Source organism: Somniosus microcephalus, chromosome 8, assembly GCF_052327205.1.
Source record: "Somniosus microcephalus isolate GS21.2 chromosome 8, FLI_Smic_1.0, whole genome shotgun sequence".
NCBI classification, from domain to species: domain Eukaryota; kingdom Metazoa; phylum Chordata; class Chondrichthyes; order Squaliformes; family Somniosidae; genus Somniosus; species Somniosus microcephalus.
In genome coordinates, this window is record NC_140994.1 from 52,089,955 (window position 1) to 52,102,122 (window position 12,168).

Below are 12,168 nucleotides of genomic sequence, written 5' to 3' on the forward strand. Positions count from 1 at the left end.
GGTAAAGTCTGTAACCCAATAAATCACTTCAACTCTGCTTTCACAGTTCAAGTTTCAACTCTCTCCTAGGTATCTATCACTGTAGGTTGTGTTTATTCAAATAAATGTTATGTGGTTCAGTACATTTCTTTAATTCTAACTTTCCAAATATATGATTCATTTTTTTCAGACATTATATACTACAAGCATGAAAACTTGAAAACATAAAAACTCAGTACTCAAATGGTTAATGATAATTTAAACTTTAAATAATGTAATTGGTTCTTGCCAGTAAGTCTTTGATCCATTTGATCATCTCTATTTGACACTACAACTATTTTTTGTAGATCATCAGCTAAACTGCAATCTATTTAGTACACTTCTAGTGCAGACCCTACCACTAAATAGAAATGTGAGAAAAACTGTTGGAAACAAGATCACTAACATATTCTATTTCTTTTTTTCTTTTCTGGGTATCAGGAGATAAGTTATCGGGAAAGATTGAGGAATGTTTTTTTTTCAGCTTTCAAGACTATGGCCGCGATTTTCCCTACCTCGGTGGGTCCATGGCGGGTGTCGTTGGTGGTGGGTCCCAACCCCGCTGCTGTCTCCATCCCGGCGACTGACATGACTTTCCCCTGATTGGGCTTGTTAAGCCCGTCCACTGATTTTCCCGGCCAATTGAAGGAAACGGGTCTGATGACGTCATTTGATGATGCGTCATCAGCAGGTTTCCTTAAAGCAACCATGGCCAAATTTACTTTGACATTTGTGCTGTCAGTGTTCTACAGCACTGAGGTCCTGCAAACACTGACAAGCACTGCACAGAGATGCAGGGCTGCACCCAGGCTCTCCCATGACCCTCCATATGCTTATGGAGGGAGTCACAGCACGCAGGGAGGGTCTCATCCCTTCTGATGGGCGGAAGAGAACTCCCCAGGAGATCAACACAGCCTGGTTGCACATTGCACAGGAGGACACAAGCAGGGATGTTTCAGGAGGACCAGGCTGCAGTGGCACAAACCTTTCAATGATCTCAGTAGATCATGAAACGTTACTGCAAAGCCACACACAAACTCATCCTGCTGTGCCACTCATCACATCCCCATCACTCTGCCTTCCCCTCCTTACTCCTGCACATCCTTACTCACTCCAACTTACCTTGCACCTCCACCCATCCCTCGCTATCTACATTATCACTTCCCCATCTCACTAGCCACCCCTCACACTCACCCTCATCCTAGTCCAATCATATCAACTAACAACACACAAGGGTAGTGTAGGGGGTTGTGGTGTGTGTCAGCTTCACCTCTGACTTATGAGTGGTTCGAATCGCTCCCACTCCCTTGGTTCTAGATCTTGGACTTATTTGGGGGTTGTGACAAAAGTGCAGCAGACAACTGGTTTTGGTGCAAGAAACTTTGATTTTTATTCAAGAGAGAAAATATACCACAACAATCTTAACACTCTAATAAAATGGGGAACACTTCGATACACACGAGGGAAATTACAGTAGAAAAATATTCACCCCTCCCAATCCCACTTTACTAGCTAAGTTGGGCTCAAGAGAACCAGGGATAATGCTCACCAAACAGATCCTTGACAGTTGAGCTGGTTCACTGTTTCGGGGTTCGCTGGATGTGTTGGTTGGTGCCTGCCATACCCCGGTTGGTTGTTTCGTACGGCCCTTGTTGCCGCAAGGTGTCTGATGGTCACTGAAACTGTTGCTCTGGTTTCTTGTGTGTTGACCTGCTTCCAGAACTGTGAACTTCTTCGAACTCGATGAACTCCTGAGAACTGCCAAAAACTGTAGAGCTTGTAAAGAACTTGTTGTAACTGTGTAACTGCTGAACTGAACTGCTGAATGAGTCTTTCGAACTTCTTGACTTCTCTGTCTTTAGAAAATAGGCTTTCAATTGTACTTGGGGCCTCCTAATCTGCGCGCCAAATCAATCTCGGTTTATTGTAAGATTTTGGCGGGCTCGTTAATAGTAATGTGTGAAGTGGTTTTGGGATGGTTCCATGAGCTGTTGAGCTCTTACTTGATTGTAGTCATTGTGTTCCGGTTTTGAGTTTCCTGACTGGGCCTGAGATTTCTATGGCATTGGGCCAGCTGATTTGTTTTATGCATGTCTTGGATGGGTCCTGTAATTTGGGCGAGGACTGCTCTTCCGTGGGTTTATTGTTAGAATGTAAATTGTCTGATAGGGGCTGAGTGACGTTAGACAGTTCCCCAGACAGTTTGATTAACTCGAATACTCAAACTGTCTATTACAGAGGTTGAACCCATCTCCTGTTGCAGCCTTTTGCTTTACAAGCCCAAACATGCCTTTTTAAAATACCAAATCTTGGTTTTTGACCTTGAATCTCCCTCTGTTAGGCCCAATACATTTTATCACCCTGAAGTGGTTAGAAAAGAGTCCAAAATCCTTTTCTTTAGGGTTTTCCTCCGAGTTTTGGGGGATCTGTAAATTTTGAGAATCTTACAGTCCACCCGGTGATACTTCACTTGCTAGAGTATCATACTGGGTGAGCAAAATTCTTGATCCTCAAGAGCCAGCCTTCCCCCGTAGTTTACCTATCTAAGACCCAAAACATAAATTCCCCTTTAGATGTAGGCCTAGAAATTGAGTTTTGGCGCAGCCAGGGCTTTAGCGCCGGAAGTTAGTGCCGGAGCTAAGTCGCGCTGGTCGGGCCCAAAATTCACCAATTCTGCGCCCAAACGGCTGCCGGCGCTGCTGAGAGCTGTTTGCGCCTGAAAACTGGCGCTACGCGCTGAATATCGGCGCTATTCCGGCGCTGCGGCGCCCGCTGCGGTGCGGCAGGTTCGGGAAGTGCAGGCCTCCTCCTTCCCTTAAGGAGGAGCTGCCTGCACCCGGCCGCGGCCCGCGAAAATCTTTTTTAAAATGAGCCCGGCACCTCGGACAAGTGCCGGGCTTGCTTCTGTTCCGGGGGGGGGGGGGGGGAAGTCCGGGGAGGGAGCTGCGGCCAGGCGGCCGGCGGGAAAGCGGCCGGCCGCCGCGGTGCCTTTAATGCGCCGGCGCAAAGTCATGTAAGACTCTGTTGCCAGAGTCTTAGTTGCGGCTGCCACGGGCGAGGCGGCCGCAACTGAATTTCGGCGCTGGGGCCCGTCGGCATGGCAACCGGGACGCTGCGCACACCGATGACGTCATCGGTGCCGGCGCAGCGCTACCGGTCTACCGCGGCGGAAGGGCCCCAGGCAATTTCGGCGCCGGCGCCAATTGCAGCGCTAGGCCCTCTAGCGCCGCAAAATCGGCGCTAAGGGCACTGAATTTCTAGGCCGTAGTGTTTAGATGCATACACAGGTAAGAATTCAGTTACATTCATATCCAAGCACGAAGGGGTCCAACACCCCTGCACCACTTGGAAAATATGTTACATACATAGAAAAATAATACACAGTCACAAAACTTTATCTTAATAACGATTAAGGCTCGTCCCATACCTGGTCATAGACTTTATTGTAATGCTCGTCCCATGCTCTCTCATGTCGGGATCGGAGCATTCTGTCCCTCCCCTTGCACTTTGTGCACAGTAAGTAGAAGACTATACCAAGCTGGCAGACCACTAAAATATGGGAAGCCATTCTGATCCAGGAAGGGACCTCTATATTTTCAAAAATATCCCACCAGGGTGGAACTATGATATCTGAAATCTCAACCCCTATCTCGACTGTCTTTTGTTCTAGAGTATAGAAATGTTTTTGTGATACTTCTACGGCTTTGAGTTCGGGTAGAGGGGGAATTTTATAGCCGAAGAATGTGACATAGTCTTGCAGGTTGGTTATGTTTTCCCTGACAGTGAGGTGAACAGTGGAGGGTTCAGGAATGGGGACAATCCATTCCTGGGCCACTTGAACTTCTGCCTCGAGTTTAAAGCAGAAACTGCTATCACTCACTGGACACCAGATGTGCTGTCCATGCTGGTAGTGGGGGAATATGTCCCACCCCCTATGAATGCTACCTGTGGGGGAACATGGCCTTGTGCCATTACCTCCATGGTACAGTTAATAGGTCGTGCGCCAGCAGCTTTAAACCTGCACTGTGGTCTCGAATAGGCATTCAAGTGCTGGGGACACAGTATTATGTGTGCTCCCCGGCTCCAGCACCCGGACAGGTCTGTACCTGTCATAGCGTGCTCCCACTTTATGACATAAGGTGGGACCGCTGCGAAACGGACGTGTGCACTCCCTTGAATGATCCCAATGTTCTCCACCCTGTATACCGGTGCGGGTCGGGCTGTCCCACCCATGACCGGCATCCTCACTACTATTCCCATGATAGTGTGATTGGAACGCCCGCAATCTACTGGGACAGGGTAGGCTTCAGAGGCTAGGCGGAGCTGACACAGGCTCAGCGAATTGCTAAATGGGTGGAGGGCTGCGAGGTGCTTGTTGCTAATCCAGGAGGGGACTAAACCTTGTTTTAAATCCTCCAGGTTGCTGCGGCCCTCGCCCAGCAACCGTGCCCCGTATAGCATACACACCTCATTCTGTGCAGCCTGATCCAAAGCATTCCTATCCTCCCGTATGAGTGCATTTACTGTTTTTGCATGTCTTTCTAGCTCAGCAATGATCTCCTTTAAATGGACCATCATAGTTTGGTCCTCATGTAGCTCTGAGCCTACCACTGTGTTTTCTTCCATCAGGATCTTTTGTAGTTGGGTTTTTAGACCATTTATTTGTGTTTGCAGTTTTATATCGTCCAGGCTACTTATTACCGAGGATCCTGTATTGTAGGTTGTGAAAATATCGTTCCAGGTTCCCCTTCTTTGTCTCCCTGCACCTATAGTGTGGTCAGCGTGTAATGTGTACAGCTCTGCTTTGTCTATGTTGGCAAAGTCGAATTCGTAGAATTTCCTAAACATTTCTTTTAGTAGGACCTGGTATAGCTGTTCTGTCTCCTTAGGGCACCATTCAGGTAAGTGTTCTTCGGTAAGGTTTAGGATAACTGAAGCTACTGCATAGTGTACCCCCTAGTATAGTACCTTTTCAGTCGGCACTAGCGCTAACCCATTCCCTGGTCCCTTGGTGGTGGTAGGACACCTCTCTATTACTGTCCGTGATGTCGGGGTCGGGGTTGTGGGCCGGGACTTTCAGGTGCGTGCTACGAGTTCGGTGGCGTTGACTGGGATCGGGAATTGTGGGAGCGCGCACGCATGCAGGCTAGAATCCCACCCAATCCCCTTCCCGGTATCTTGCCATTGTCTGGAGAAGATGATGGATATGCCTGTGGGGCAGGCTCTCTCTGATCCCCACATGCAGATATAGATTCCCTGTTCCGACTCCCACCGCTTATCCCAACACACACTCACTCCCCCTTGGGTCCCTGTGATCGTCCGGTGGGTGCTGTTCCCCAGTCGGTCCCAGTCGACTGTACGGTCCCCTATGTCCCTGCTCAGCTTCCTGAGCCACCACCACCTATCCAGGGGAATCCGTCCCTTGCATGTAAGACAAACACGTTTCCCCTCAGTGACACTGACCCTTGTAGCAATGACCTGTACCCTGGGGCACGGGATGGAGGCCTCCTCGTAGGTGAACCCGGTCTGGCTGGAGTATTGTGTCGAGTTAGACCCCAGCCACCCTGGCCACCTTCCCTCATGGAAGTAAATAGCGAGCTCCTTCACACCCGGTTCGCCACCCCCAGCGGTAACGATCGGCGCTCTCTCTCCCGAGCACCCATAAATGTGGGAGTTCTCCACGTCACCTCAGTCACCGATGCTCACCCCTACCAGGGTAAGCAGGAGCAGAACCCTCCTCATGCCGATTTCGGGGATTGTGGGAGTGCGCATGCACGCAGGCTAGAATCCCACCCAATCCCCTTCCCAGTATCTATATCTGCATGTGGGGATCAGAGAGAGCCTGCCCCACAGGCATATCCATCATCTTCTCCAGACAAAGGCAAGATACCAGGAAGGGGATGGGGTGGGATTCTAGCCTGCATGCGTGCGCGCTCCCACAATCCCCGATCCCAGCATTGCTGCACTGGAGCTGCGATTGGGTGCATACTGGAGTGTTCACAATGCTCAGGACATCGTGAATAGCACGTTTACAGAGTTGGACACACCGCAGGTAGAGGTTGGACAGGAAGAAAGGGAACGGATGACCAGCAGGCAGAGTACTAGGCGCAGGCAGGTAGTGCAGGGGTCCCCTGTGGACATCCCCCGCTCCAACAGATACACCACTTTGGGTACTGTTGGGGGAGATGGCTTATCAGAGGAAGGCAGCAGCAGCCAACTTCCTGGCACCAGGGGTGGCTCTGCTGCACAGAATGGGAGAAAAAAGAGGGGTAGAGCTATAGTAATAGGGGATTCTATTGTAAGGGGAATAGATAGGCGTTTCTGCAGCTGCAAACGAGACTCCAGGATGGTGTGTTGCCTCCCTGGTGCAAGGGTCAAGGATGTCTCCGAGCGGCTGCAGAACATCTTGGAAGGGGAGGGTGAACAGCCAGTTGTCGTGGTGCATATAGGCACCAACGTTATAGGTAAAAAGCGGGATGAGGTCCTAACAGCAGAGTATAGGGAGTTAGGAGATAAATTAAAAAACAGGACCTCAAAGGTAGTAATCTCAGGATTGCTACCAGTGCCACGTGCTAGTCAGAGTAGAAATAGAAGGATACTTCAGATGAATACGTGGCTAGAGGAATGGTGCCAGGGGGAGGGATTCAAGTTCTTGGGACATTGGAACCGGTTCTGGGGGAGGTGGGACCAGTTCAAACCGGACGGTTTGCACCTGGGCAGGGCTGGAACCGATGTCCGAGGGGGAGTGTTTGCTAGTGCTGTGGGGGAGGGTTTAAACTAAAATGGCAGGGGGTTGGAAACCTGAGCAGGGAGACAGAGGAAAGGGAAACAAGGATAAAAGCAAAAGATAGGAAGGAGAAAAACAAAAGTGGCAGTCAGAGAAATCAAGGGTTTAAATCAAATGTGGCCACAGTAAATAATAATTCTAATAGGTCTAAGAGCATTAAAAAAACAAGCCTGAAGGCTTTGTGTCTTAATGCGAGGAGCATTTGCAATAAGGTGGATGAATTGGCTGCGCAAATAGAGGTAAACGAATACGATTTGGTTGGGATTACGGAAACGTGGCTCAAGGATGGCCAAGACTGGGAACTCAACATCCAGGGGTATTCGATATTCAGGAAAGATAGGCAAAAAGGAAAGGGAGGTGGGGTAGCATTACTGGTTAAAGAAGGGATTAACACAATTGTAATGAAGGATATTAGCTCTGATGATGTGGAATCTGTATGGGTAGAATTGAGAAATACTAAGGGGAAAAAAATGTTAGTGGGGGTGGTATATAGACCTCCAAACAGTAAGGTGGAGGTTGGGGATGGCATTAAAAGGGAAATTAAAGAAGCGTGCAATAAGGGCACAGCAGTCATCATGGGTGACTTTAATCTACATATAGATTGGGCCAATCAAATTAGTAACAATACTGTGGAGGAGGAATTCCTGGAGTGTTTACGGGATGGTTTCCTGGACCAATATGTCGAGGAACCAACCAGAGATCAGGCCATCTTAGACTGGGTATTATGTAACGAGAAAGGATTAATTAGCAATCTTGTTGTACGAGGCCCCTTGGGTCGAGCGATCATAATATGATCGAATTCTTCATTAAGATGGAGAATGAAGTAGTTGACTCAGAGACTAGGGTCCTCAATTTAAGAAAAAGAAAACTACGATGGTCTGAGGAGCGAGTTGTGTAGGATTGATTGGGGAATGGCACTCAAAAGGTTGACAGTGGATAGGCAATGACAAACATTCAAAGACCGAATGGATGAGCTACAGAATTTGTTCATCCCAGTTTGGCATAAAAATAAAACAAAAAAGGTGACTCAACCGTGGCTAACAAGGGAAATTAGGGATAGCATAAGATCCAAGGAGAGCACATACAAATTGGCCAGAAAAAGCAATAATCCTGAGGATTGGGAGCAGTTTAGGATTCAACAAAGGAGGACAAAGGGATCAATTAAGAAAGGGAAAATAGAATATGAGAGTAAGCTAGCTGGGAACATAAAAACTGACTGTAAAAGCTTTTATAGATATGTGAAGAGAAAAAGATTGGTGAAGTCAAGCGTAGGTCCCTTGCAGTCAGAATCAGGGGAATTTATAATGGAGAACAAAGAAATGGCAGACCAACTAAATACATATTTTGGTTCTGTCTTCACAAAGGAGGACACAAATAACCTCCCAGAGATGACGGGGAACATAGGGTCTGATGAAAGGGTGGAACTGAAAGAAATCAGTATTTGTAGGGAAATGGTGTTAGGAAAATTGATGGGGCTGAAGGCCAATAAATCCCCAGGGCCTGATAATCTACATCCCAGGGTACTTAAGGAAGTGGCCCTAGAAATAGTACATGCATTGCTGGTCATCTTCCAGAACTCGATAGACTCTGGAACAGTACCCATGGATTGGAGGGTAGCTATTGTTACCCCACTATTCAAAAAAGGTGGTAGAGAAAAAGCGAGGAATTATAGATCGGTATGCCTGACATCGGTAGTGGGGAAAATGCTAGAGTCCATTATAAAAGATGTAATAGCAGAGCACTTGGAAAGCAGTGACAGGATCGGACAAAGTCAACATGGATTTACAAAAGGTAAATCATGCTTGACTAATCTACTGGAATTTTTTGAGGATGTAACTGGTAAAATAGATAAGGGAGAACCAGTGGATGTGGTGTATTTGGACTTTCAGAAGGCTTTCGATAAGGTCCCACATAAGAGATTAGCGTGCAAAATTAAGGCACATGGAATTGGGGGCAAGGTATTGACTTGGATAGAGAACTGGTTAGCGGACAGAAAGCAAAGAGTTGGAATAAACGGGTCGTTTTCCGAGTGGCAGGCAGTGACTAGTGGGGTACCGCAAGGATCGGTCCTAGGACCCCAGCTGTTCACAATATATATTAATGATCTGAACAGGGGAATTGGATGTAATATCTCCAAATTTGCAGACGACACAAAGCTGGGTGGGAGGGTATGCTGTGAGGAGGATGTTGTGAAACTCCAGTACGATTTGGACAGGTTGGGTGATTGGGCAGAAACATGGCAAATGCACTATAATGTGGATAAATGTGAGGTTATCCACTTTGGTGGCAAAAACAGGAAGGCAGATTATTATTTGAATGGCAATAGATTGGGAGAAGGGGAAGTGCAAAGAGACCTGGGTGTTCTTGTGCACCAGTCGCTGAAGGTAAGCATGCAGGTGCAGCAGGCGGTTAAGAAGGCAAATGGTATGTTGGCCTTCGTAGCAAGAGGGTTCGAGTACAGGAACAAGGATGTCTTGCTACAGTTTACAGGGCCTTGGTGAGACCGCACCTTGAGTATTGTGTGCAGTTTTGGTCGCCTTACCTGAGGAAGGACGTTCTTGCCATGCAAGGAGTGCAGCGAAGATTCACCAGGCTGATACCTGGGATGGCAGGAATGACGTATGAGGAGAGATTTTGTCGATTGGGCTTATAGTCTCTGGAGTTTAGAAGATTGAGAGGGGATCTCATCGAAACCTATAAAATTCTGTCAGGCCTGGACAGACTAGATGCAGGAAGGATGTTTCTGATGGCCGGGGTGTCCAGAACTAGGGGTCATAGTCTAAGGATAAGGGGGAAGCCATTTAGGACTGAAATGAGGAGGAATTTCTTCACCCAGAGAGTGGTGAACCTGTAGAATTCTCTGCCACAGAGGGTGGTGGAGGCCAGTTCATTAAATATATTGAAGAAAGAGTTGGATATATTTCTTAAGGCTAAAGGGATCAAGGGATAGGGGAGAAGGCAGGGACAGGGTACTGAATTTGGATGATCAGCCATGATCTCATTGAATGGCGGAGCAGGCTCGAGGGGCCGAATGGCCTACTCCTGCTCCTAACTTCTATGTTTCTATGTTTCCTCTCTGTAGGGACACACAAAACAGATAGCCATGTCCCAAGAAGGTTCTCTGGCTTGTCAAGTGATTGAGTCTCGAAATTTAGCCTTACTTATTGTAAAATAATTAAATAATAATAAACCTAAAACTACCAAAACTGTAAAAACACCTAACATTCATCAGAAAAGCTATGTACATCTGCCGCCCATCTGCGGGCGTCCAGGCTAATTCCTGTTCAGCCTCTGTCTTCTGTGGCTTCTGGGCAGCTTGTACGCCTGGGCGTAAGGTGGCCTGTACCACAGGACCTGGAGAGTCCTTCTTAAAAGAACTGGGGGTTTCCCTGAATCCCAGATGATCAGGGGAGTGTCCGCTCCTGTACTATAGCACACTACCCCCTTCGGTGTGGCTGCTGAGTCCCTGTCCTGTCCTGTGGGCTCCTCGCAGCCTGAGGCCACAGGCTGGGGACCCCTCTCGTTCTCTTTGCCCACCGCTACCTCTCCTGTGAGTCCCTCACCGTTAGAGGCTGCAGGCTGGGGGTCCCTATCTCTAGACTGATCCCTGACCTTGGGCATTCTTTTTCGGGTTGCGGCCCCTCCGGGGCTGAACCATTTCAACTGATATGCTGGTGACCACGGTAGTTTAGGCTGTGGCATACAAGGAGACCTTCTTAAAGCTCCGGCTACTGGGGGGGTGTCTGAGTCCCAAATAATTGGTGGGATGGCCCCTCCAGTGACACAAGCCACTGCCCCACCGGTGCAGTTTGTGAGTCTGCCATAGCTGCTGGCTGAGGATCTCTATCCTTAACCTTATCCTCTGCTTCCTGACCCTCCTCGCCCCACTCCACCCGGGTTTCCCCTGGTGCCATTGAACAGACCATGCCTCTGGCGTCGGACAAGGCTTGGGTCAATTTTTTAATCCTTTCTTCGCAGGGACTGTGATCAGAGTCTTTATAACCCCTACTTCTATCTACCTTATGAGCTATTTTAATGTCCCTTAGCTGACCCTCCAAACTGTCAGCTCTCGTTGTTAATCTTGCGTTCTCCTCCCGTAAGGCCTGCTCATTTAACCTGGCCTCCGTAACCTGGCACTGCAGGTATTCCCCATATTATGGGAGGTCTCTTCCTGGGTGCGTCTTTCAAGGGGACACAGGGAGACAGGCTGCGCTGTTTCTAGTCATAGGTCTGTGTTGTATGGGGCAGATGGGGTTAAAACATCGGTGGCAGTGGCCACCTTCCCTGGGCCATTTAATAAGGCTCGGATTGCAGCTACGACTGGGGGGAGAGGTCGATGTTTTGGTTCTTGGGGCAGGAGCTGGGGAGTTCTTTCCTATGTTATCCTTCCACGGATTCCTACAGTCCCTTCTCCAATGCCCATTCTTCCCGCACCCGAAGCAGTTACGCTTCGTGTCGGAAGGGTTACCCCCTTCCTGGTGCCACTCTTTCTTATTACTAGGTTTCATTTCATGTACTTTTCCTTTTGGTGGGTGCTCTTCTGTCCCTCTACCGTTCTGGTGAGCCAGGGTCAGTTGTCTGACCATTGTCTCCTCGGTGACCCGGGGGGTCTTTCGGGTCAAACCACAGCTCAGCCTTGGCTCTGATCCATGGCAAGCTGTTTGCCACCAGGCTTCGGAGCCAGTGGGTCAGCTCGTCCTGATTCAGGTGAGCCCGGTCGAGAACCCCATTACAGGCACTCTTGTACACAGACCACAGTCGGTCTGTGGGGTCTCCCCTGCTAGCTGTGTTGTCCTCTCCACCCGGGAGAAGGGACTACCATCATTCATACCCATGGCCTCCAGAACTTCCTCCCGGATAGCAGCGTATCCACCCTGCCCTTTTTTACTCTCCGCAGAGAGGGATTGGTAGAGGTTGCCATCCAGGGAGAAAAGGAGCATTTTTGCCATCTCGGAGTCATCGCAGTAGTTGATGCCCGCTGCCTGTTCCACTTCCATGAAGTGGACCGAGGGGTCCCCCTTTTGGGTGAGCTTACTCAGGTGGCTTATCATAGCCCTAAGCTGTTGGGTGCCATGGGGAGCCACGAATTGGCTTTCAAGGGGTCCTTGACCCCCACCACCGCCGGGCGGGCCCAACTTTTGCTGCAAGACTGGGCACATCGGCCCCGGTTCCGACCTTTCCTGCATTGGTTCGCCCACCCCTCCCTGCTGCCAAACCGAGTTAAAACCCGGCGCCACAGGTGATGGTGGTGTGCACTCCCTGCCAGCCTCACAAATCATCCGTCCCTCCTGCTGCCAAACCAGGTCGTTCCCCGGCGCCACAGGTGGAGTCCGAACAGTTTCCCCTTGCACTTCCAGGTCCAC

The 12,168-nt window shown here is 49.1% G+C and overlaps 2 protein-coding genes across 10 annotated transcripts in view; one reads left to right on the forward strand and one right to left on the reverse strand.

Moving 5' to 3' along the window:
- Nucleotides 1-12,168, forward strand: part of jakmip3 (Janus kinase and microtubule interacting protein 3) — a 567,199-nt gene that overhangs the window by 127,260 nt on the left and 427,771 nt on the right. The gene's annotated exons all lie outside the window — the stretch shown is intronic.
- LOC147113520 (uncharacterized) lies at nt 3,888-5,109 on the reverse strand. The gene has a single exon (XM_085994023.1). It carries the CDS (start codon nt 4,864-4,866, stop codon nt 3,895-3,897), a length of 972 nt encoding a protein of 323 aa, XP_085850149.1. The 5' UTR covers nt 4,867-5,109; the 3' UTR covers nt 3,888-3,894.

What these genes read in the sequence shown, in the direction of transcription:
- LOC147113520 (XM_085994023.1), bottom strand. Translation starts at nt 4,866, where the DNA reads ATGTTTAGGAAATTCTACGAATTCGACTTTGCCAACATAGACAAAGCA.